The 27,421-nt window shown below is 32.8% G+C and overlaps 3 protein-coding genes across 5 annotated transcripts; 2 read left to right on the top strand and 1 right to left on the bottom strand.

Annotated features, from left to right (window-relative positions):
• The first annotated feature begins 10,310 nt into the window (after window positions 1-10,310).
• Window positions 10,311-12,839, top strand: LOC127114543 (protein CASP). The gene is made up of 7 exons (XM_051046612.1): window positions 10,311-10,385; window positions 10,741-10,851; window positions 10,978-11,121; window positions 11,237-11,338; window positions 12,100-12,179; window positions 12,450-12,542; window positions 12,626-12,839. The coding sequence occupies exons 2-7, from the start codon at window positions 10,750-10,752 to the stop codon at window positions 12,690-12,692; spliced, it is 588 nt and encodes a 195-aa protein (XP_050902569.1). The 5' UTR covers window positions 10,311-10,385; window positions 10,741-10,749; the 3' UTR covers window positions 12,693-12,839.
• A 1,749-nt stretch (window positions 12,840-14,588) lies between these two features.
• On the bottom strand, window positions 14,589-19,109 carry LOC127114541 (DENN domain and WD repeat-containing protein SCD1). 3 transcript variants are annotated; one of them, XR_007800378.1, is made up of 5 exons: window positions 18,928-19,109; window positions 18,756-18,797; window positions 18,194-18,402; window positions 17,348-17,642; window positions 14,589-14,694 (listed from the first exon to the last, which is right to left on the bottom strand). XR_007800378.1 is itself a non-coding variant. In XM_051046610.1 (4 exons), exons 1-4 carry the CDS (start codon window positions 19,076-19,078, stop codon window positions 14,894-14,896), a joined length of 498 nt encoding a protein of 165 aa, XP_050902567.1. In that variant the 5' UTR covers window positions 19,079-19,109; the 3' UTR covers window positions 14,615-14,893. The 3 variants fall into 3 exon arrangements, 2 of the variants coding, with proteins under 2 accessions (XP_050902567.1, XP_050902568.1); XM_051046610.1 differs by lacking the exon at window positions 17,348-17,642 and having other exon boundaries at window positions 14,615-14,989; XM_051046611.1 differs by lacking the exons at window positions 17,348-17,642; window positions 18,194-18,402 and adding an exon at window positions 15,541-15,749 and having other exon boundaries at window positions 14,615-14,989.
• A 1,847-nt stretch (window positions 19,110-20,956) lies between these two features.
• Window positions 20,957-21,939, top strand: LOC127114540 (B3 domain-containing protein At2g24670-like). Its single transcript, XM_051046609.1, has one exon. The coding sequence runs from the start codon at window positions 21,025-21,027 to the stop codon at window positions 21,937-21,939; it is 915 nt and encodes a 304-aa protein (XP_050902566.1). The 5' UTR covers window positions 20,957-21,024.
• The last annotated feature ends 5,482 nt before the right edge of the window (window positions 21,940-27,421 follow it).

Genomic DNA, 27,421 nt, shown 5'->3' with positions numbered 1-27,421 from the left:
ACATTTGTATCAACTAAGCAAGTGAGAGAGTCCGTGAAGGATAAGGCGTAAGTGTTTGTGATGTTAGCTTCGTTGGAAGCTATAGGAAAGGGAGTAGTTCATGATCTTCCCGTGGTGTGTGAATTTCCGAAAGTGTTTCTAGATGATATCCGTGATTTTTTACTAGAGCATGAAGTGGAGTTTACTATTGACTCATTACCCGATACTAGTTAGGTGTTGATGACTCCTTATAGGATGTATGCTTCAGAGTTGGGTGAATTGAAAAAGCAACAGGAAGATCTGCTTGAGAAGGAGTTTGTTCGTCCAAGTGTTTCACTATGGGATGCTTCGATGTTGTTTGCGAAGAAGAAGTACGGTAGTATGAGGGTATGTATGGAACATCTAAGAATTGTATTGTAGATATTGAAAGAGAACCAGTTGTGTGCAAAGTTTTCCAAGTGTGAGTTCTGCTTAAGAAAAGTGAGTTTCCTTGGTCATGTGATTCTAATGGTGGTGTAGTTGTGAATCAATCAAGGATATATGTTGTGTTACAATGGGAGACTTCGAAGTCTGTCATTGAGATTAGAAGTTTTCTTGGATTGGTTGGTTACTACAGGAAGTTCATTGAAGATTTTTCAAAGTTATCATTGTTGTTAACTCAGTTAACTCGAAAGGGTGAAGCCTATATATGGGATGTTCATCGTTAACAGAGTTTCCAAGAACTCAAGAAGAAATTGACATTTTTCCATTTTTGATTTTATCGAATCCAAGTGAGTCCTTTATGGTATATTGTGATGCTTTGAAGATAGGTCTGGGAGGTGTGTTGATGCAGAGATGTCAGGTTATGGCTTACACTTCGAGACAGTTGAGAGTTCAGGAAAGGAATTAACCTATGCATGATCTTGAGTTGGCAACAATCGTATTCATGTTAAATATTTGGAGGCACTACCTGTTTGCCTTCAATTTCAAAGTTTCCTTTATATATTGAGTCCCACTGCACTATACATTTGTTATGTTGTTATCATGTGTGAATAACCATTATGTGGATTATGTGGAATTGTGTTATGAAATGGGTGACGTGCATGTGATAATATGATGCTCACTTATTATCATGTTTTCCTTTATATAATTATGATATCTCACCTATTCTATTTGAATGCTGCATTCACGTGGGTAACATGCAGATAATCCGCAGTAGGAGCTCAAATGCGAGTGGAAGATAAAGTCTTCCATTTTATTTTAGTGTTGGTGTCTGCTCTGATGTGTAACACTGAGAAATTTGGAATGATGTGTCTTTTGTTATGTTTTAACATTTTTTATAATGACATGTGAGTTAACTGCTTGTTATTATTGTTCCGCTACTATTTAATAAAAGTTAACATTCAGACATGTAGTTAATACTACTATTTTTACATCTGTCAAGTGTTGCATGTCTTTTCGATTGAGCAGGTTGATTGTATGTTGGAGTGTAGCAACCTAAATTGCATGTTGAATTGTTGTACTATAATAAATGTTAAATTTACGCGGGGGGAAATTTAGGATGTTACATTTTGTTGGGATGTTTTGCAGCTTTAATGAAGCCTTCATGCGTATTAAATTAAGATGTGAAAAATAAATGTATACATTGGGTATGAAAATATAAGATCTTATATGATGGCATTTAATAATTCTAATGCTTGTGATCTAAGTATACTCGCGGATGTTGTATATCAATGGACATGATTAAAGCATTTTTGTTGAGGATGCTTCTCAATAATTATAATGATCTATGATGATCATTTAACCTCTTAGTAAGTTGAGAAGATAAGTCTCTAATGGATTTATTTGTCTCATTATTTAAGTCGAGTCTTGATTCAAATAGTTAGTAGAAAATGATTTATGATAATGCCTTCTCATTCCCTCGAAAAGAGGAGCTTTCTCAAGTCCAGTTGGGATTTAAGGTGGTTCACTTTTTAGATATTGAAAAATAGGAAAACTATAATTAACCCTCTAAATAAGTGGTTTATTATTTGCTAATCAATTAATTTTCTTTGTCATTGATAAAATATTTGAGTTTTTAGCATTTTAGGAGAAATGGGTGAAATCTAAAACAAAAAGTGATGTCAAATATAGCTAAACACTAAAATATTTTAGATTTGGTATCCTTCATGTGGACACTCCTCTTTGCTACAATCAATTATCCTTCATATTTCCAGCTTTCTCGGAGTCTTTGAAATATCTTGCATGTTGAGTGTTTAATATACACATGAAGTCTTTGAATATATTGCATGTTGACACATCCTTATCATTTCTTCTTTTGAGGATTCCACTGGATGAAATCTATTCTTCACATTCTCTTCTTGACGAAGTTTCTCCATTAGACGTTGAATCTTTTGAGGACCGTTCAACCATTGAGACTGCTTGTTTGGAGGAGATTATTGGACTTGATTCTTCTTTAAAGGAGTTTGTTGACGAATTAGAGAAGGAATCTTATAAATTTAAGTTCATTCCTTCATCCTTTATCATCTGAATCAACTCATTCATTTTCTTGATGATTTCTTCCTTCTTGGATTTTTCTTGAAAATTGTAAACATTTCCATCTCTTGATTTAACGATTCGACCAAGTTTCTAAATCCAGTTCTTAACTCTTAGATAATTTTTAGTGATTAAGGCTCTAAGATTATTTTCAAAATAGGGTAGATAAATATTATTCCTTCTATTAATTTGACAAGTCACTCAATGTATTCCTACAAACGAGTTATAATGTCATTGAAGGTCTCTAGGTCGAATCCTTTATTCAGTCACACCTTCTCCTTCTTCAATCCTATATTCTCAAGATATCCAAGTACATGATATTGCAGGAGCTTCCACCATCAATCAACACTCGAGAGACAAGTAAGTTAGTGATTATTGTAACACCCCGATAAAAATAAGATAATTATTTAATTTAAGTTAATATTATATTTATTAATTTAATTAAATAATTGGAATTTTTGGATTATTATCATTATTATTATTGGATTTAGTATTGGAATATATATAAGTTGGAAATAAGGAAAAAGAGTTCTATTTTGGTAAAAAGAGTTTTCACGTGAAAACAGAGAAGCGGCTCAAAAAGAGGAAAAGGGCAAAGAGGCAGAGCAAGAGGAAGAAGGTTGGAGAAGAGAAAAGCTTGAAGCTTAAAGATTCACCGGATTAACTCAGATAAGGGAGGTTTATCGTCGTTTAATGGGTATTATGGGTTAACATGTAATGGGTAGTGATAAGCCATTGATTTGACCCTAATTGGGATGTTGAATGCTGAAAAATTGTGATGGATAAGTTGTGTTAAGACTGAAATTGACTCTGTAATTGGATGAGTCTTGATTTCCCGAAAGTGTAGCTTTTTACGGAATTGAAATCGGAGGTCCGGAAGTCCTCCAACGGCGGAAAATGCGGAGAATTCTGCATTCTGCTTCGTGTTAGCGCAGGAACAGCTTTCTGTCTTGCGTTAACCGGTTAACCCAGGGTGTTAACCGGTTAACACTGTTAGGAATTGTGAAGTATTGATGTTTTGCTTGCGTTAACCGGTTAACCCAGGGCGTTAACCGGTTAACACTGTTGTGATTTATGAAAATTGATGTTCTGTTTGCGTTAACCGGTTAACCCAGGGCGTTAACCGGTTAACACTGTTGAGTTTTGCCAGAAAGCGTGTTTTGTGTTGCGTTAACCGGTTAACCCAGGGCGTTAACCGGTTAACACTGTTGGAAATTGGAAAAAATTGATATTTTAATGTTGTGAACATACATGGTGATTGGCCTATATCGGTGTGTGATATAGTAGGGATTAATTCCCGTTGTTTTGAGTAGGATAGGTATTAGTAGAGTGTGCTAATACTGTGATTGATTAATTGGCATGACATGATATGATTATGTGATAAATATGCTGATGATGTGTGAAAGTATGCATAATGTTGTGAATGTATATATTATGCATGTGTTGGTGAATGGACTGTTTTATGGCTTAGAGTGTGAGCATATGTCCATTGTGGATTGTTGTTGATGATGTTGCATTGCTAGGTGAATTAGCATGCATATTGTGGCCTTTATGGTGGTAGCTAATTCCCATGGTGAGGAATTAGTGAGTTAGTCATTATGGACTGTTGTTGATGTTTGCATGCTAGGTGAATTAGCGTGCATAGCATGGCCCTTGGGGTGGTAGCTAATTCCCGTGGTGAGGAATTAGTGAGTGAGTCACTAGGTCTCAAATGAGTGGGACTAGTGGGCTTGGTAGCCGTATCTGGATTTGATCGGTGAGGTGAACTATATGTTCACGAATAGTCGGTACCGCATGCATGGAGTCTCATTGCATAATGTATGTATGGCGTATAATATGAATGGATGTATTCCAATATTATACGTGTGTTTGTGTTGGCATTGAGTATGAGTATGAATTGTGTTGGTATTGAGTATGATATTTGAGTTGATGTGCCGTTACTGAATGTGTGATATGATTAGGGTGATTGATGTGTTATTTACTTAGCATTACATGATATTTTATAATGCTTTTTATATCGATTGAGGAACTCACCCTTACAACTATTTTTCAGGTAACGAGCAGTGATTGAGTAGAAGCTAGTGCTTGGAGTCTAGTGTAGTCTCCTTAGTGGGTCATGCTCTAATAGATGTAACATCGGGACGGGATGTTTTACCTTGTTGAATAATTTTACATGTAATGTGTTACATGTTTTGCAATGATTGATTTGATTTCTATCCGCTGCGTATTGTGCAAATGCTTTATGTTTTGAATTAATAAAAGAGCATGACAGTTATTATGGTGAATGGTGTGAAATGATTGTGTGACACCCTTAATTGCATAATTACTCTGATGTATATATATTTGTTGTTTTAATTAAATATTTGGGGTATTTTAGAAGGGTGTTACAATTATGGCCTTTATTACAAAAGGAAATATCTCATTCGAGATCCCTTATGTCTTCTAGTTAAGGTGTTTTTGTCCTTCTTGTTGACATTCATGAACTCGTAAATCTTCCACTTTACTGTCCCTTTGGATGGGTCACTCGCCCATTGGGGCACTATTTATTATGGAAGCAATGTACTTGATTTTCCCATTGTTCTCTTCTTCCTCCCCACTACTGGTATCTTTTCCCTTGGACCTTACAACAAATTCGACCATTTTCTTAAGGGACTATTTCTTCTTCGAGGAGTCTTCCTGTTGATCAATGCATTTTTATGCACCTTCTTCTACTATTATATTTAGGAAAATCTATAGTTTATTCTATTATTTTTACTATTTTAGTGTGTTTTTATATTTAAGTTTATTTTTGGATTTATTTTATTTTCGTACTTTATTTTTAACATAAATAGTTATTTGATACCTTGTCACTATGAGATCATGATTTGAGTTACGGGAATTAGATTGACGTGTTCTAATAGGCGTTAGAAAGTTGAAAGATTAAGCTAAAAGTTTCATGTTGAAGTCAAAAGCTGATTCGGAATGAAGAAGGGTCGAATAATTCGTTTTACTTCCAGACTTAAGAAAATACTTAGTTTTTGGGTCGGTTTTGTATTTTTCCGGGTCGGTTGTTATTAGACCCGAATTACCTTGCTCTATTTAAATAACTTAGTCGTTTAGGATTGAGGGATTCAACATTCATGAAATATAGAATAGGGCATACAAATACCATGAAGATCTAATTCCCAAAGAGTTGATCTGCTATATTCGAATTAGACTTTGAGGTTTTTTAGTAATTTCAGTTTAATTTCGATTTCTTTTCAATTCTTCCTATAAACTCGTTTGCTTAATTCGAATACTTTCTTTTCTTAACTTGATTGTTTCTTATAGGATAAAGTTGATTAAATTTGATTGTTTGTATGATCCTTAACTATAATCACGTTAGCGTACCTTTTTCGCTATCGTGTTTAATTAAGTCGCGTTTGCTTAATTCGCGTCTGCTTAAACCCGTTTGCTCAATTCAAAAATTAGGAACATACATCATATAATACCAATTGCGCTTGTCAGTGGGTATTGTAATTGAATGAGATCGAATCCGCTAGGGAATTGAAAATACAAGAATCAATGATAAGTTGAAAATCGATACAGTAGATTACCTTATTTATCAATTTTGTTTTTACCTTTAATCATCTTCGACTTAAGTTCTGAACCTTAAAAACTCATTTCTATTCATTTGTTTGGTTACAACATTCAAGAGTTGTTGTGATATGACATTCAAGTGTCGCTTTCGTTTTACTACACTTTTAAACTCATTTTTGACTCGTGCGCGACAGTGGATCAAATTGGTGTTGTTGTCGGGGATTCTTGTAGATTTTGACCATTATTATAGTCCTAGGCGTTGTGTTTCAGTGTTCTTGCCCCAACGTTCTTGCGTTCTTGCCTTTTCGTGTTTTAGCATAAAAAATATGTTTTAAAGAAAATTGTCTCAAATTATTTCGATTCTTTGTCAATTCATTAAAAAAAATATCAAGGATCAAAAGCCTCTATTTAGAAACTCAATAGTGGACGCCCCCTAAAAATCTGAAATTCCTTATTTTTCTATTTTTTATGACTTTTTTTCTGTTTTGATAGTTTCAAAAATTTTTGATAAGATTCTCAATATTCTTATTTCAGTTAATTAGATTGAATTTCGTGTTTTTGTATTTTTGTGAATTTATTTTAATCGTTTTTTTTTTCGTATTTCCGTTGTTTTTGCTTAATAGGGACAATATCGGTATTTTCCTATTTGTTATTGCATTACTGAATTAGTTATGTGTTTTCTCATTGTTTGTTGATTTTTTTATTGAGTTTAACATGACTGACCAAAGAACTCCGAGAGAACTTGCTATCCCTGATGTTAATTATAATGCTTTATGTATTGAATATCTTGTTGCTGTTGTACCTTTCGAATTGAAATCTGGTTTAATCACTTGTAGCCAAGGTTTAATGGTCTTGTAGGTGAGGATCCACATAGACATTTGAAGGAATTTTAGGTTGTGTGTTCTACACCTTTGAGACCTAAAGGAATCACAAAGGATCACGTTAAGCTTAGAGCATTCTCGTTCTCACTACATGGTGCTGCAAAAGATTGGTTATACTATCTTGAGCCAAATTGTGTTACAATATGGAATGGTTTAAAGAAAGTATTCCTAGAAAGATACTTTCCTGATTCCATAGTTGCATCAATCATAAAGGATATATGTGGTATTAGACAGAGCAATGAATCATTGGCATAATACTGGGGGAGATTCGAACAATTAGTGTCTAACTGTCCTTAACACCAGATTACCGATCAGTTACTTATCCAATACTTTTATGAGGGATTGCTACCAATGGAAAGAAACATTTTAGATGTTGCTAGTGGTGGATCACTTGTAGATAAGACTCCAGCTGCTGCCAAATCCTTGATTGAGAATATGTCACTTAACTACCAATAGTTCAAAACTAGGGATAATTCTATGGTCCAAGCAAAAAGTATGAATGATATTCAAGTTTCTTCTTCCAACAAAGCTCTAGAAACCAGAATTGATGAACTTACCTCTTTAATGAAACAATTGATGCTACCCCTGCCACCACCACCACCACCATATAACCACCCACAAGTAACCACATTTTCACCTTGTGAACCTTCACTAGAGGAATTTGTCAAGCAAATGGCTGTAAATAGTTTCCAATTTCAGCAGCGAAGAAATTCCAGTATTCAGACTTTGCAAACACAAATTTAACAGCTTGCCACTTTAATTAATGTCATGCAATAAGCTCAAGGATAGAACCAACTACCTGTCCAAACAATTGTTAATCCAAAAGGCCCTAATGTGAGTGAAATTTCCTTGAGATCCATAAAAGTTGCAGAACCATCCCTAGAAAAAAAATTGTCAGTGAAACACCAAAAAATAAACCTGAACCTTCTATTGTTGTTGAGGCGAAAAACAAGTATGTACCACCAATTCCTTTCCTACAAAGAATATTGAAAAATAAGAAGATTAACAAGGAAGAGCATTATGTTTTTCAAATAGAGTTGCTTTATGAAGTTGTTAATAAATCTTATTCTGATTTGTTTTCAGCTGATTTTCCAAAATTTTCTGGTTTTGATGATACTTACTCATGTGATAATTGTACTAACACTAACCTTTGTGCTGTTTATGCTGAGATTGACGTTGCCTTGCAGGGTGATAGTGTAAATGGAGTTGTTTATGTAGGTGAAGCTCTTGACATCCCGGTTACCCCAAACATATCGTTCATTAAACAACCACCTTCTTTAGAGCCTAAACCACTTCCTGAGGATTTATATTATTCATCAAAGCTTCAACTTGAGCAGAAACATAAGAAGGGAATTTGATGGAACTTGGTTGACACTCGTGATATTAGCCCATCCATATGCATGCCTATGATCTCATTTAAAGATGGAACAAAAGTAGTGTGATGTCCTCTTAAGCCTTTGATTCTTGATGTTGTGAAAAATGAGATCACTTTCACGTATCCACTGAACACTTTTACTTATCGAAGATCCTTTTTTGATCTTGGAATACAAGGCGAAGACAATAATCAAAATTTCAAGGTCAATGGACACTATCCAAAGCGACTCCATGAGAGCCCCACTTTGGAAGAAGAGACTGTAGAAGAGCTCTCTTTGGGAAAGACTTATTATGTGATCTTTTATCCGCTTTGACTTCTCATATGTGTTCTTTCCTTTCTCTCACTCTTATTTTATATTTATGTTCTTTCATTGAGGATAATATATGTTTTAAGCATGGGGGAGAGAATCATTTACTTTGTTTTATTTCATTCAGTTTCTTTGATTTTATTTGTTTTCTGACATGAAAAAATGCATATTTTTTTCTTCTGTGGTTTTTTAGTTACAACTGTGAGTATTTTCTTTGTTCTCTTGATTAAAGAATTATGATGTGATGTGATTGATTCTTTTTGTGCATTCTTAGTATGATATGTAGAACTAAACTCTAAATTGTACATCATTTGTGGTAGATCAATTAACCTTGTGAGATTTTGAACCTTTTAATGGATAAGATTCAAAAATGCATCTCTTTCTTTCTTGTGTGATTTCACTCATGTTTGTTAGTCTCTAGAACTTGAATTGACTCTTGTTGAAACTTTTTGTTTACTTATGCATATTGATATGATAAAGGCAACTTATTTTTGTTTTGTTTATTTTTTTAGTCATTAACCAAAAAGCCAACCCTGAATAACATCATCCCTTGTTTGAAAACCCCTTTGAGCCTATTATCATATTCTTTGTTTAAACTCATTACAAGCCTGAAAGTGAAAAACAATGTTATCACCCATTCATAAGACTGAAAGAGTCTTGTTTGAAGTTATGTGAGGTTGAATAACTATAGTTGTGATATTTCATTCAAAAGTTGACAGAAAAAGAAAAAAAATATATAGAAAAAGAAGAAAACAATATTAAAAAAAGAAGTGGAAAAAGCAAAGAAGGATTTCATTACATTTTCCTTATGAAAAAAAAGAGGATAAAAAGATAAAAGAGAAGAAAATCGCAGAAAAGTTATTGTTTGAAAGTGGATGAATGTAGTTCAACTCCCACAAGTTCTTTCATGTCTCTTTTTCCCCTTTGAATCTTAGCCTAGTATCCCTTAAAATTTATCTCACCCATACTCTGACCAAGTTACAACGAAATAAAAGTCATTTTGATCTTTGTGTGCATGTAATTCAATTGTGGATGTTAGATCTTTTCAAGCTTATAATAGTAATTTCTTTCATGATGTGCTTTGAGTGTAAATAGTCTACCTAAACACTTGAGAGTTTAGTGAATTTTATCTTGTGACGATCTTGCTGCTTTTTATGTACTCTTTGGTAATATGTTTTTCATATTTGATTTGAATGTTACAAAAGAGTTACTTACTAATGTCATTTTCTTGAAGCTTAGACTTAGATTTTTGCTTGCACTTTGTATCTTGATAACCTTTGGAATTGCATGTTTTGTTTGTTCTTGTTTTTTTTCTGTTTTGAATTTTGAATTTATAATATTGTTCGGAGTGCAAAAGTTCAAGTGTGGAGGAATTTGACCAGTGCATTTTGATGAATCTTCTTCTACTATTATACTTATGCAAATCTATAGTTTATTCAATTATTTTTACTATTTTAGTGTATTTTTATATTTAATTTTATTTTTGGCTTTATTTTATTTTCGTACTTTAATTTCAGCATAAATAGTTATTTGATACCTTGTCACTATACAAATTATAACTTGAGTTACAAGAATTGGATTGACGCGTTCTAATAGGCGTTAGAAAGTTGAAAAGTTGAGCTAAAAGTTTCATGTTGAAGCCAGAAGCTGATTCAGAGTGAAGAAGGATCGAATAATTTGTTTTAGTTCCAGTTCCAGTTCCAAAGATCATAAAGGAACTTTCCTGGATGACTGGGATCTATCAGAGGCTAATCGGAGTGAGGTGTCTGAGGTGAATTTCATTTTCCAATATGCTTTTCTTACCATACTTTACTTATTTGTGAAGCACATAATCTTCAGCAGAAGTTAAATACCATAATTTCAACAACTGAAGAGATGTGGTATCCCGGAGGTGATTTATTACTGTTTTCCCCTTTATAAAACCAATTTAGTTGTCTTTAATGATCTTGGGAAGCATTGATAATTTTATTCTTGTACCATATAGTTTTGTAGTGAGTGTTTACACATTAAAATTTTTATTCTGCATTGTGTTGCCTTTCTTTTAAGTGTTAACTGATACAATTATTGTCCTGTGGTGAAACATTTACCTAAATAATTTGATTTTTAAGATTACATTGCTTCTGCAGCATCAGAATATGGATCAAAGGCATGCCTTAGATCAAGATCAGAGCTCTATGCTTAAAGTGATATGTAGTCAGAGAGATCGATTTAGGACACGCTTGAGAGAGACAGAAGAGGTGCGTTTATCTTTGTAATACTGGTTTAGGACATTCATTTGTTTTTCCTTTCTATTTCACATTATTTCCATCAAACTTTATATTTAATATGATGGTGGACATGGGTGAATGTTTTGCATTTAATAGGAAATAAGGCAGTTGAAGGAGAAGATTGGGGTATTAACAGCAGAGCTGGAAAAGACCAAAGGAGATAATGTTAAATTATACGGAAAAATTCGTTATGTCCAAGACTATAATGTTGAGAAAGTGGTTTCTCGGGGTTCTAAAAAGGTGTTGTACATTATCTTTATTGCAACGCCATGCTATTTATTTCTTCAATTATTTTATACATTATAACCTAGTTTTCATCTTGAAGTTGAGATATTGTTTGTGATTTTATGCTCAGTATGCAGAAGATCTTGAAAGTGGTTTTGCATCAGATGTTGAATCTAAATACAAGAAGATATACGAGGAAGATATAAATCCTTTTGCTGCATTCTCAAAAAAGGTGGGCCATTTTCTTCGCACAATTACATCCTAAGTGTAGCATTTTTTATCTTTTTAAGGTTGTTGTTTGTGCCACATTATTATTTTTTCTTTAAATACTTAGTGACACATTCAAAGTCTATATATATTCCCAAGATAACTTAGGTCATACATTACAATCTTCATGAGAATCTTCTATCTACTAAGGTTGAGGATGTCACGGATAGCTTGTCTTCACAACTCTGGAAAATAACTTCTATCCAAAGTATAAGCTCTTCAGTGTTTTACTAATGAGATTAGGAAACACTAATATATCCAGTAATCAGCTCTGGAAACAAAGACTGTCACGTCTTTGATGGAAAGTGTGGAGAGAAAAGGATCGAAAGGAAACCCAACAAAGTGAATGAGAATGTATACCTCTTCCTCCAGACTCCAGTATTGTATTTATATTCATGTCAGGGTAGTAAAAATATTACACACACTCTCACATAACAAGGAAACTATTTCTATAGAGAAAGACTGAACTTCCATTTGTCAGACGTCAATATACCTGTTAGTAGTTCACGTCAAAGCAATAGAACACTGGTACTAGGGACTATCTCGATGAGGAGTTCTTCTGTTTAAATCTCCCCCTCTTTTTACCCACTTTACCTGACAGGTAGAGAGTGGAGCAGATCAGGGAGTGAGAGAAAGCCAAATAAGAAGAAACTGATTTGAAACACATTCTTTAATATCATGCAATCCTTGTTTTTGCACTTATTTATTTGTCATACATGTAATTAGGAAAGAGATCAAAGATATAAGGAGTTGGGATTCAGGGACAGAATCACACTCAGCAGTGGACGATTTCTTCTCGGTAACAAGTACGCTTCTGTCTTATTTTAGATATACTCTTGTGTTTCTGCTTCCTCCTTCTTACATGATGTGTTAATCTGTTTGGTATTTTATTTAATTATGGAGCAATTTTTTATTTATTTTTTGCAATACATTGGTACATTCTTCCAAATGATATTGTTTATGGGTCTCAATATTGTTTTAACTTTTATCTGCGTCTGTAACTGCTCGAGTGTATTACTCTTTCATGTATTTTTAAAAATAAATAAATTAAGAGGGTATAATATTATGTTTTGCAGGTATGCCCGAACTTTTGCATTCTTTTACACAATCGGGTTGCATATCTTGGTCTTTACCTGTCTCTATCGAATGTCAGCTTTGAGTTATCTTAGGTAAATATCTGATGTTTAATTTCGATGTCATATCTTAGGTAAATACATGAATTTCACTGATTTGTACTTTTTATTCTATCCAGTCATGGCTCAGATGAATCTCGGATTGGAGAAAGAACCATTGATCTTCCACTTCCACGAGGACTGTAGTGGCTATGCGACTTACTTCCAGTGGTCATTTTAATGTAATGAAAACAAGTTGTCAATATTCTAATATGTTGTTGTACGTACAACGAAATAGAGTTTTATCTTTTATATATTGGTTCAATGAAATATAGAGGCGATTTCTAGTGTAAATGCTTTCAATCCATGGATGTGTTCATGCATAATTTAACCATGATTTCACAAAGAACCTCTCTTTCAATTTGATAACCGTTATGTGTGGTGTTTTGGAAATAGAATTTGAAAATAGAATTAGATGCTCGGTTATGCAAATAGAATTTGAAAATATATAAAGTAGGTGCTAGGTTATGGTAATAGCATTTCAATATTAGGAAACTAGAATTTAAGATCCATGGGCTTCCGTTTCCAAGTCCCTCTTAATATTGCAGTTAAAAGCATAGTACAAATTCACAAAGCTCTTGTCTGATTAAATGATTCGAAGATGTATATCCGTAATATTTTAAAGTCATATCATGCATAAATTCTAAAAGGCATTTGACACATATATTGTACCAGAGATGTATCGTCGGTTACGGAGATGTATTTCTGTAACATAGTAGAACAATGCATGTTATGTTTTGTTTATTCAGTTGAAGATTTAAAAATGTTATGTGATGAGATTTAAACCATATTATCACACCTTAATTTTGATCCTGAATCATCGAATCGACACATTTATCATAACTTTGGTATCTTTGCCTATCATAAGATTCATTTTATATCGCATAATATTTAAAATGTCAATCAGAATAAATTTTTGGATCTATAGATAAATCGGTTGAATTATTTCTCAAATATACGTAAATTAGCGGGCAAAAAATTTCGAAATTGAGCTTCAGGACGTCAATTTTACTAACCTACGGTTCGTGTAATTTAACGTGGTGTGTTCGTTTTATTTTTCGATTTCTTTTGCAGTCGCATTTTGATCAGACAGAACCTTTTCAACCGAGTATTTTTTATCTCAAAGTTTGATCAAAACTTATTTGTTTTTCAAAAGTTTATTTTACGTCGAGCATTTTGAAGCATTCAATTTATTTTTTCAAACATTTATTCGCACGTAATTTTATTCATTTTAAATCCTTTTATTTTGATTTCTTCATCAAAATATTCGTAATATTTAATTAGATTTTTCTACGTTTTAGTTTCAATTTACTTTTTATTTATCTAGGATAATTTGATTTTGTTTAGTTTCAATTGTTTTTAATCATTTTACATTAATGACATTCATTAAGGGCAGTGTAGAACTTAAAAAATTAATGTAACCTTAAATGATTATATATATATACATATATATATAGATATATATATATATATATATATATATATAAACTAATATTGGTTGCTGATAAGAAGAGAGGAGAAATCGATTAAGAAGCACACATACGAACGTTGAGTGATTGAGACGTGCCTTTTTTTCATTTTTTTTCTCATTGGATTTTCGAAGAATCGCACGACTGCAGCCATTGACTTTGATAGAGAACACAAGATTTGACATTTTGAAGGAGAGTAGCCTACTTCAGTCATACTGAATCAAGTTTGTTTTGCTTTTTTTTATTTTAAAAGAATTAAAAAAACTTGCTAACTTGAACAATTTTGCGTTACATGAACAATGTCGAAAATTAGCACATGTTTATTTTTCTATCACATACTCTCATCTAGGGTTAGCGATTCCTCATTATCACCCACTAATTCGAACTGATTAGTACTAAGAATAAAAATTGAATCCACGGGCACGCAAAACAAACAATATTAACAAAAGCAGAGTGGCGGATATTAATCAATTTTGTCAAAAACCTTTGCCGTGTTTAATTAGTGGTTTGTTTAATAATTTCCAAATTTAACAAGCATAACAAGAATCTTGATTAGAACAAAGTAACCATAAGGTTTATTGCAAAATCAATTGGGATTAGTTCTGCACAATTAACTAAACTTATCCACACTAACAAAAATTGTTCTTCATCACAGTTATGTACATTCAGGATACAGGAACCTCTAACCACAGTATAAAGACGTATATGCTGCTGAGATTATCACAGCCAAACTTGGGTTCCAAGCTTTAGATTTGTCTGAGATATCTTGCATATTCTGTACTTGACCGGTAAATAAACAAAAATAGTGAAGATAACACCCTTCAATGCGTGCCTTGCTTTTCACTAAAACAACAATGCTACAATTACAAACATGAACACTCAAATATTGATGGTTGCATCCCATAGTCTTAGAAGCCCATTACGACCACCACTGCATATCCTTTTCCTCTCTAGGTCTGAAGCAATGCACCTTACCTGAATATCATAAAACAAGCAAAGTCGGCCATCAATGATAATAAAGAGAAAGAATTAAACATGCATACAATAACATTCCCCAACCACTTATGTCTAGCAAAAATGTGTTCTCAAGTAACTGATGCCAATTAAAATAATCAGCAATAAATTGTCACTACTGCAAGGAATGGTTTCATAGAGAAATTGAAATATATTTAATTTCGTTAACTTCAATGCAATAGTTATTATGGAAATGAGTGATGTGGTTACTAAAGTAACTTCAAGAATCTCAAGGATAAACATCCAGAGAAATAACAAAAGTGGTAGTAGTAGAGATTATGTGATAATAGATACAGTTACATCAGGCATGTAGAAATTAGTGTATGAACTTGGCAAGTTGATCTTGGAGGCAAAGAATACCATAACAAAAGTATATTAAAAAGATTACCAGGGAAAAAACTATATTTTGAACCATACCTATTTTGAGGCATGAAAATGAAATATATATGCGTATATTTGAAATTATAGTCAAAAGAAATTTGAAACTATATGACAACCAAAAAATGGCATACCATAGCAACTGTTTTTTGTGGTGTTCTGTACAGCTGCCAACCAGCCATCTTTGACCCGGGGCCAGAAAAACTACCAAGTCTCTCTTGGGGCCGATGAAAGAGAGAAAGAGAATTATCAGCCGCTCCAATACCTAACCAGTGCTCCCCAGCATTGATAGATAATATGGCAGCGTTGTGAATTGTTACATTTTTTGCACACCGTATACCTCCTGCAAATTCAAAGAGTACAATGTTACTAAGTGATCTAAATTCCTTTTGACATTGCACAGCAGAACTGTGGACATAACATGATCTCTGGAACATTATTGCATGTGACACACAGCCTATGTATTTCTTATAAAAATGCTTCTTTGAATTTGCAAGATCAAAAGCCACTGTACAAGTGGACTAGAAGTACTGTGATAGTATTCGTTTGTCTAAGTTATATAATCCTTTGCCAAATGTTAAATTATGTTCATCATGCATCAATGGAAGATCCAAAATATTATCTAATAAAGTGTTGTGCAGATGCCTGAGTAATGTTACACATAATATACAAATAATGCATAATAATAATAATAATATCTAAATAGGCCCCCACGACCTATGTGTGTTGTCCGAGATAATCTAGTAAAAACCTCACCATCTGGTTTATTAAACCCATGAGGCTATCCATAATAATTGCAATCATCTGCAATGCTGATCATCGGCATCAGCTAGAGGTGGTGGCGGTGACAACACGTCATCGACAAGTACCCCGACATCGGAAGGCCCAATATTATCTGTATGCTCGACATGTGGGATGATGTGAGGGTGTGATACAGTGGGGTACCACTGCAAGTAACCATCCTCACATTGCAAGTCGTGCTGAGCTCTCACTGCGCGATCTCTAATGGCACGACCAGAGCTAATGATGTTACTCTGAAATCACTTGTCAATGCTCGTAGATGGAATATCCAGAACTGGTCGTGGGATGTCTTAGACATAACATATTGTCGTAAACACCTCTCAGACAAGTGTCTAGCGACTAAGGTCTCCCATCGCATAAAACCAGAATATAAAGAAGAGTCATCAAACTCACGGTGGACTATGTGACCTGTGTATGGTGTCCATATGGCATCATCTACAGTCAGCACATCAAGCCTTCTCATATACTCCACAAGACCATTGGGATATGCATGCATGGTCTTCCATTTCCTCGCATGTGGGGCAGGGGAATGTTGCACCCTCCTATCACAGATGATGGAAAAATACTCGTATATCCAGCACTGATAAAAGAACACAAACACAACAAATAATAATTAAGAAATGTTATTCGTAACAATTAAATAAGAACTAAACTACAAATAATAATTTCAAGTATACTTGTAATAGACTTAAATAACCAGCAAGTTGTCTGGTCTCAAAGACAGTCGCAACTCCAAGTGATGTATATAGGATGGTCAACACAACGCAACCCCAAGTCCAACTGATATCGTCAAGGCTACTGAACAGCCACATGTACATAACATGAATATAAACATGAGACTTATTCGCAAAGAGAGTGCATGCTACTGGATATAACATGTACACCCTAGTGGCAGCCTCATACATTTGTGCCTCAACAAGCTCGTCATACCTATCCCAAAGTCAAGACATACAAAGGTGAGCTTGTCTAATCTCACCGCTCGGCGTCGGATGGTACGGAGTGCACGAAACTGTCCTTGCTCAACCAATTATTTATGGTGTGAACTACTCGTCCAACCCGTAATTAGAAAGACTCAACCTCAGCAGCCCTAGCTTGGATTGTCGCTCTATCTGTGGCTATGTACATTCAGGATACAGGAACCTCTAACCACAGTATAAAGACGTATATGCTGCAGAGATTATCACAGCCAAACTTGGGTTCCAAGCTTTAGATTTGTCTGAGATATCTTGAGTATTCTGTACTTGACCGGTAAATAAACAAAAACAGTGAAGATAACACCCTTCAATGCGTGCCTTGCTTTTCACTAAAACAACAATGCTACAATTACAAACATGAACACTCAAATATTGATGGTTGCATCCCATAGTCTTAGAAGCCCATTACGACCACCACTGCATATCCTTTTCCTCTCTAGGTCTGAAGCAATGCACCTTACCTGAATATCATAAAACAAGCAAAGTCGGCCATCAATGATAATAAAGAGAAAGAATTAAACATGCATACAATAACATTCCCCAACCACTTATGTCTAGCAAAAATGTGTTCTCAAGTAACTGATGCCAATTAAAATAATCAGCAATAAATTGTCACTACTGCAAGGAATGGTTTCATAGAGAAATTGAAATATATTTAATTTCGTTAACTTCAATGCAATAGTTATTATGGAAATGAGTGATGTGGTTACTAAAGTAACTTCAAGAATCTCAAGGATAAACATCCAGAGAAATAACAAAAGTGGTAGTAGTAGAGATTATGTGATAATAGATACAGTTACATCAGGCATGTAGAAATTAGTGTATGAACTTGGCAAGTTGATCTTGGAGGCAAAGAATACCATAACAAAAGTATATTAAAAAGATTACCAGGGAAAAAACTATATTTTGAACCATACCTATTTTGAGGCATGAAAATGAAATATATATGCGTATATTTGAAATTATAGTCAAAAGAAATTTGAAACTATATGACAACCAAAAAATCGCATACCATAGCAACTGTTTTTTGTGGTGTTCTGTACAGCTGCCAACCAGCCATCTTTGACCCGGGGCCAGAAAAACTACCAAGTCTCTCTTGGGGCCGATGAAAGAGAGAAAGAGAATTATCAGCCGCTCCAATACCTAACCAGTGCTCCCCAGCATTGATAGATAATATGGCAGCGTTGTGAATTGTTACATTTTTTGCACACCGTATACCTCCTGCAAATTCAAAGAGTACAATGTTACTAAGTGATCTAAATTCCTTTTGACATTGCACAGCAGAACTGTGGACATAACATGATCTCTGGAACATTATTGCATGTGACACACAGCCTATGTATTTCTTATAAAAATGCTTCTTTGAATTTGCAAGATCAAAAGCCACTGTACAAGTGGACTAGAAGTACTGTGATAGTATTTTACAATGATAGGTGTAGTCATATGAATAACCGCAGGTTAAGCTACAATAAATGATACTCTTGAACATATTGGTGTTTCTTGGTCAACAAAAAGGAAAACAAGTTAAATGCCAGGAATCAAAATAACTTGTAACATTAATGAGGCTGCCATACCATCATCATTTTCCCAAAACCGCATCAGGCCATCGGTTGACCCTGCAATGGAAATTTAACCCTTCAGCAAGTTAAAACACAACAAAGAAATTCTCTTTGAACAACTCTCTTCAAAAGCTGACAAAATAAGGATGATCAAATGACACCACAGCCAAAAATTGGTTATACTAACCCGTTATTATTCCTCTATCTAACGAAGAATATTCAACACATAATACTGGCCCTGCATGGCATGCTAGGACAGCATCACATGTTCCTCGTGAAACAGACCATATTCTTGCTGTCCAGTCATCACTACCAGTAATAACAGTGTCACCAACCATTCTTAATGACCTGCATTTTATATAGAATTAGATATTTGTTTACATTTGTAAATATAGAATTTTGTAAATTATTAGATCACACTACTTGTATTTATTTATAATACACTGAACTAAGCACTAACCTAGGAAGTTGTTACGTCTAGGAATACTAACAACCACTCTAGAATATCTACATTCATAATCTATGAAGCACGGACACCGGGACACAGCACGACAGAGACACACCGACATCGATACCGTAATTCTTTTGGGTATAGTATTTTGGGTTTACTAATGTCAAAAGCTTGATGTTTTGATTAAGCTGCCCTTATTATTTGTTAAGAGTCTCATATCAGACATAACATGGCCTGAACATGTATTTATGAATGGGGACATTCATCATCCTACAAGCCGATTTTGTAGGATTGAGTTAGGCTCAACCACAATCCTTAACATGACATTAGAGTTTGGTTTAAGATTTGTTGGACCACCACTTGTCGGGTTTCCATCATCGGGCCACCCACCATTTATTTCCACGTTCCAAATCTCCAGTCTTGGGCGTGAGGTGGTGTGTTAAGAGTATCACATCGTACAATATATGACTTGAACGTGTGTTTATAAGTGGGGGGAATCTTTAATCCTGATACACACGCCAAAAGGCATAAATACAAGGATCTCACACAATAGAATACAACACAAGGTCAGCCCATAAGTAACCTACTTGCATTGTTGTAAGTTGTAACCTAATTGGATGTCGACATACAGTATTTCTGAAACTCCCTCTTCGAGGACTTTTCTATGACTTCAATAAGACATCTGCCAATTTGAATGGACGAAGCTAGCAGTAGTGTATCAGAAATGTTGAGATATATTGTTTTATTATTAGTGTTTATTGTTTTAATTACGAGTAATAATTATTGTTTTTATTTTTAGTCTCTCTCTCTCTCTCTCTCTCTCTCTCTCTCTCTCTCTCTCTCTCTCTCTCTCTCTCTCTCTCTCTCTCTCTCTCTCTCTCTCTCTCTCTCTCTCTCCTCTCTCTCTCTCTCTCTCTCTCTCTCTCTTCTCTCTCTCTCTCTCTCTCTCTCTCTCTCTCTCTCTCTCTCTCTCTCTCTCTCTCTCTTCTCTCTCTCTCTCTCTCTCTCTCTCTCTCTCTCTCTCTCTCTCTCTCTCTCTCTCTCTCTCTCTCTCTCTCTCTCTCTCTCTCTCTCTCTCTCTCTCTCTCTCTCTCTCTCTCTCTCTCTCTCTCTCTCTCTCTCTCTCTCTCTCTCTCTCTCTCTCTCTCTCTCTCTCATATATTATAATGTAAATATAAGAATGATTAATTATTTTTTATCATAATAAAAAATTATTAACTTAATATAATTTGTATATAAAATTGATATAGATTAATATTCCCCAAAAAATTTAAACTGATATTGAATGGATTCTTTTGTATCAAATTTTTTAATATATGCAAAATAAATTTAATGTCATTGATTGATCTAGATTTTAATTTTTAACTTTTTGTTGTTGTTGAAAAGCTAACCTATAATAAAGGAGAACTGAGATATATATGGAAATTATGTAAATAAAATTGAAGTAAATAAACAATCCGTATTTTTTGTTATCTCTACTTGTGTTTTTAAAATTGAAAGTCAGCTTAATTGAATTTGTGGTAACAAACAAAATATGGTAACAAACAAAATATATGGTAACAAACAAAATATGGTAACAAACAAAATATAACAAAATATATGGTAACAAATAAAATATATTCATTGTAACTAACTACCCGAGATATAGTATCAAATCTATATCTTTAGCCTATATAGAAGGAAATTTAAATATATGATAAGATTCTACCATTATTTAATTTTAAATTTTAAATCTCCATGAACACTATAAATACACACTTGATAAACACTTGAAACCACAAGACTTCACCGATACAGCAACACGTTATTTGAGAAAGAAAAGAAAAGAAATCAATGTCTATGGAGAAGAACAAAGCATTGCAAAATACGGAAGCTCAATGCATGATGGAAAAGAAAGCTTTGGCTATTGAGAAGATCAATGCATATATGCAAAAACTGAATTCTTTAGAAAAGAAATTCGATCCATTGCCTCATTTTACTTTGCATTGTGTGTTATCTCAAATTTCTCCACAATTTTATACCAAAGATGAGTTAACACAAATAGAGAAAATCAATCAAACCTCATGTCAACAAAGGAAAGTGAAAAAAGTACAAGTTAATAGCAAACAAAGGTATCGTCCAGACAATGAAGATATCTCTGATGGAGAAAGAATAGTGAAATCAAAGTCCGCAATTAGGAGGAAACCAATCATTCGTAAGGAAAAAACTCCCCTATCACCACCACCAGAATTGCCTAATCATGTTAATAACATGATCACAGTGTTGAATGGTAATGATATTAAATATATCATGTGTAAAACATTGTTTATGTCTGATCTCAGCTATAACAACAATCGTCTTTCAATGCCAATTACACAAATTAGATCTGATTTTCTCACAGAAATAGAAAAGACAATCTTAGAAACAAGGGATCAAGAAGGAAAGCCGGTCGGTTTAAAAGTGATTGTGTTAGATCCTTATTTTAACGAATTCCCATTATCTTTGAAGAAGTGGAATATGAGCACTACTAGTGTTTACAATCTTGTTCAGGATTGGTCACCTATATTATTGGAGAATAATTTTAAAGAGAATCAAAAACTTGATATTTGGTCATTTAGGGTCAACGATAAGTTGTACTTTTTACTCGACACTAAGATGCAAGAAATTGAAAAAAGTGGAGAAAAGTCGAAGAATTCAATTGATCTCAAAAATGAAAGATCGAAGAAATCAAAGGACGAGAATTGTGAACTCCAACCAGAAAGAGTTTGAGTGAAGATCTTTGTTTAGGACTTTTGATACTTGTTTCTATTATTTTTTATTTTTTGTAATATCAAATTCTTGAAATATGATATAGGAACTTTAAACCATTATAGTTAGATTAAATTTCTTTTGAAAATTTTATTCTTTTAAGATCATTAATAATAATTCTGTTATGATAGGTCTATATTTTTGTTTATAATTTAAATATAAATTAATTTATTTCTTTTTAATTTTGGAACAACACTTCAAACTTTTCTGTCAAAAGAAGAAAAGTAGGGGTTTAAAAACAGTCATAATTGTATAATGAAAAATAATATTAAACATTCCCTAAATATACATATATAACTTTAATCTTATTTTTATACAATAAATATTACAAATTTCATCCGGTTTTATTATGCATTAAAATCTCAACAAGAATTACATATTACTTTTATCTTATCCAATAAATATTTAATTTAATTTTATATTAAAATGTAATTTTTTAATACTTAAATATTGTCTAATTTATTTTAACATGCTTTGTTTTAATAATTTAATTTTTTGTCAAATATTAAATTTTTATTATTGTGCAGACGTGCTACTTGAACATTGACCGTTTAAAATTAACAAACCAATTTTTATATGTAGCATAAAAACATCTTAAACAACCACACGTGGGTTTTTATATTCAATAAAATATTTTTAATATTTTTAATTTTTTTAATTTATTATAGTTTTAATTAAATTTGAAAATCATTATGAAATTTATAAATTATTTTTTTGTAATTTTAAAATTGGTTCTGTTTATTTAATAAAATACCTCAATTAACAACATATCTTCTTTTAATTATATATGCTAAGTATTTTACTTTATTATTGTTAGAAAACATTTCATTTAATTATTAATTACTTTTAGTATAACTAATTATTGCTTAATTTAATTTTAACATTTTTTTTCAATTAATTTTTATTTTTTCAAAAAATTATTAATCATATATTGTGTATTATGCACATGTAGTCCTAACACATTAACATTTGAAATGATTTGTCTTTTTTTTTGAACTCAAGGGATCTTGCCAACATCCCAATAAAATTGGTCCTTAAAAGCATTATCCTTAGTAATTAGTCTGCTTTCTTTTGATATCAGAATCTTGGATGAGTTTTGACTTGTTCCCTCAGACCTGGTTAGTGAGACTTGTCCAGAAGTTGGTATCTCTGAATAATAGAACAAATGCATTACCTAACCTTTAGTGATTATGCTAAAGTTATCTCTCATCATTATCCCCTGACGCTTTAATTTAGAATTATAATTGTCTCCTTCTCATTGCAATTCAAATTTTTACAAATGTAGTACACACACCTTCTTTATACTGAGGTCATCAAGAACTGCTAGAATGTGAATATTTTTTTATGTACCATGTTTGTGTTTGTTGAAAAGCATAGGAAGCTTATGTTATTCTTAGGACTTGGAACAGAAACTCTTTTGGGAATGCGCACCTAAAGGTTACTGATGATCATAGAAGTTTAGCAAATTCAGCAAAAGATTCGGGATGAGGGTTTTCTGATGTGCTTAGTGCTTATGAAAAAGCTTCCCTTACAAAGTTTAAAGAAACTTTGCATCTTGAGAATATGTTTTGGCATGATCAGGCTAAATTGAATTGAAATTAGAAGGGTGATAGAAACATCAAGTTCTTCCTTAGCATGGCCAAAATAAATCACACAACCAAGCTCATTTATTCTCTTAAAATTGATGGGGTGCTCACTTCAGATCAGGACACTTTAAGATAACATATTTTCAGGTAGTACCAAATGTTGTTCTCCAATCTATTAGCTATTACCAAAGGTTGTTTGTTTGACCATCATTAGAATTCAGTAACCCACCTTCAATTTTTTTTAAAAAGACATTATTTACTAAAAAGTAGATTAACTAAACATAAGACATGCTAAGGGATTTAAGGGATTATAAACACCCGTTCAAATTTTGAATTTGCTATACATCAAACACAAGCCTCCAGTGACACTATAAGTTCAGTAAGACTTTAGTCACCAAAGAAGCATCCATGAGAATAAAAACTTAAGTAGACTTCAGCCACCAAAGAACACCATCATACAAAATTAGTGCCTCAAAGTCTCAAATTTCCAATACCACTTTAAAATTGTAACGAGACATGCACCAGTATTTCCCCATAATCGTAACGATAAAAGAAGTCGCACCAAGTGCAAACTTCTAATTTCTAGATGCCGAGGAAATCGAAGAAAATCCAAACTGCGAGAGACTTCATTTATGCTAACCATAAGCCTGAAAATGGTAGCCTGATAGAAGACACAAATAATTTTTTCTTGAGGTTGACTAGCAGAGATAAATTTATACAACATAAGAAAAAGGTACGTAAACCTCCGCCCTGAATAACTAAAACTAAATGCATTGAAGCCACTAACTAAGACTGCTAAAAAAACACTTCTATATTTTATTAGACATCCATAGAGCATTTTGCCAACTATAAGAGAAAACTAGACAACTCCTTGATTTCACACTAGTATTAAGACTTGTAAATCTACATTAGCATTAATATTAGAAATTAAAAAACTCAGCTTACACTCAAGGTTGAGAATTTATTTTCCATCAAGAATTTCCAAAAATATTGAGAGTCCTTCTGCATACACCATTTTCATATGTTGATGATATTAGATGGATAATAAATAAATTACTCTTTAAAGATGAAGTACCATTTTCATTATGTTAGGTACTTATTATAAAAGACAAATTTCAAAAAATCAAGTTAAACAATCCAGTACACACAAGTTTTCAATGGCAGGTGTGATGTTAACTTTAATATGACTATCCAAGAATATAGTACAAATAGATCCTCACCTCAATTCAATTGATGAATATTCCAGTAGGCGAGACAAAGCAATTTGGATTATAAGCATCCAAGTATCCTTCCATTGACACACATGAGCTGAAAAGGAAGATAAGCATCGAGGAATCATTCCATTTAAAAACTTAACAAATTCTGCCATAAATCAGCCAGTAAGATTAGGAGAAAGGAAAAAGGGAGAGTTGAATACGATGAGGACATGGTTAGTGATAGGTCGAAAATTAGGGAAAGTTAAAATATTATGAAAAATAAAAAAAATAAAAAAAAGGAAGAGTCAAAAGTGGAACGATAATGTTAGTAGGATTACCTCACACCTAAAAAATTCCAAAATATATGTAAATAACGGCAGTTATTTATAACCGCTATAATTTATGCTTTTTTGTGGTGTGATATTTGACATTGAAGAAGATTCTTTTAAGAGAGATCATATGTATGCTACTTTATAGAGTCACAAGGAAGAATGTTATTGAAATTGATATGATCTCCTAGAGTTTGATATGATTATGGTTTGTAGTTTGTCATTTGGTATTTTATATTCTTAGTAATTGAGTCTTCTCTCAAATAGATATTTGTGCATTATAGGTTTGAGAGTTTTTTTTATTAAAGTGTCTTATCATGCATAAATCAAACCCTTCGCCTAAAGGCGATGCAATATGGTTCAAGTTGATTAGGAAAAAACTTGAATAAAAAACTCATGACTGCATAATTAAAAAACGTGAACATTTGAAATTTCTAAAAATTTCTATTTTTTAAGAATGATTTGAATCAAGGAATGTCATAACTCGAATCAATAAATGAATTATAAAAACAAGTTTTGCCTCTATTAGAGTGATTTGAATCACAAATTTTCTTGACTCGGATCATGAAGGTTTTGATTAAAATATAAGATAGGCTTGATTCAAATCATGATAAAATTCAATTTTTGGATTGTGCTTTTGATTCTGTGATTTGAATCATATAATTTCTTGACTCCAATCAAATGTGCAAAATCTGGTTTTTTAAGTTCTTGACTCAAATCATTCTTTAATTTAACTCAAATCATACTCTTTGCTCGTGACTCGAATCATAAAGGTATTTACACTTATTTTAGTGTCTCATCTCCAACACATAAAAAAACAAAAATTTCAATATCTTATATAACACAACTCTTACACCTCATCTGAATTTCGTTTCATATTCAACCTCTAGCACTCACCATGTTTGTGTGTTTAATTTCTCAACACTATGAGTGTGAGATCTGTTGAGAGGATGGTCGTTAGGATCTAATATTTTATGGATTTTTTATATTTCACATTGGAAAATCAATTTGTTTTTGTTGTGTAGCAAGCATTTACAATCCAGCCTAGAAAAAATAAAGGTTTTCTTTTCTCCAAGAAAGCTTCGATAGAACTGAGTGAAGGTTTTTACACAAGAAGTTGGAGTTTCTAGTTCCATTAAACATATCAAGGCTTAGACAAGAGACTTTCGACATGGTTAAGTAAAGGTCATTGCAAATTTGAGGCTTAGAGAAAGATTCTTGAATCTAAAAGGTGAATGTAAAGGTTGAGTGAAAATCTTGAGAAAATCAGTCTCATTGTTGTATACATCGAAAGAAAGAGGATTTAGATTAAAGTTTATTTTAGTTTTTAGTATTATCTTGAATCATATAATTCTATTAAAAAGATGTTGTAAACAATTTTCAAAATAGTGGAAAATTTAAAAAAATTCAATGATTTACCATTGGAGACTATATTTGGCACTAACGAGGACGAATGCGATGACCTAGTATAAACTTGGTGCACAATCTCCTTTTTTTCCCATCTCTTCTAATTTTTTACATAAATTTGTATGTGTAGTATTTATCATTTTTCTAGAAATGGCATGTTTCTAGGTTTTAATGTTTTATAGCGATTCATGTGTAAATTAAGGTATGTGTTAGAATAACTCTCTAAACAATCTTCTAGTTGATTATAATTTTAAAACTTTAATAGTAAATTTCTTCGTAAATTAGATAAATTTAAGTTACACATTTCGTGTGGATTTAAATTAGCACAATTTACACATTGGTTGTTTAGTCTATTCATTATTATTCATCTACATTTTATTTTCTAATTATAATGTCAATCGTGTAATCGTTTCAATCATAAATCGCAACTAGCGTACAAATTATGCTGCATATTTTTTCATAAAACTCTGAGTTTTGAAAGAAAACTTTTTAACTAGTTTTTGGAGGAAAGATCTATTCAAACCCCCTTCTAGACTATTATACACCCATATTATTCCCATCAATTGGCTTAGAGTTGGTATTTTGATAAGGTCTTGCAACATCAAAAGTTTAGAATATGGGTAAGGACAATTGTGTGTTTCTAATACTTTAGAAGAAAAGGTAGATATAGCAAACTCTGATACTTGTCTAATTTTGAAAATTGAAATTGAAAACTTAAAAGGAAAATTAACACATGTCATTACATCACTTAATATTGTTTCTATTATTTCAAATTATAAAGGGAAGAATTTTTCATAAAAACCCCTATGTCATTAGAAAAGATAGAAGGAACAATTCATCTAACAGGCCGAGGTGAAAGAACGATTGATCAGTCCTATCAAGATATGCCAGGTTTCAAGAAATGCCTGCACCTAAAACAGAAAGA

Source organism: Lathyrus oleraceus, unplaced genomic scaffold (genome assembly GCF_024323335.1).
Source record: "Lathyrus oleraceus cultivar Zhongwan6 unplaced genomic scaffold, CAAS_Psat_ZW6_1.0 chrUn0556, whole genome shotgun sequence".
Lineage (NCBI taxonomy): Eukaryota > Viridiplantae > Streptophyta > Magnoliopsida > Fabales > Fabaceae > Lathyrus > Lathyrus oleraceus.
Note: the sequence above shows the minus strand (reverse complement) of the source record. Positions and strands in the feature narration are given on the sequence as shown.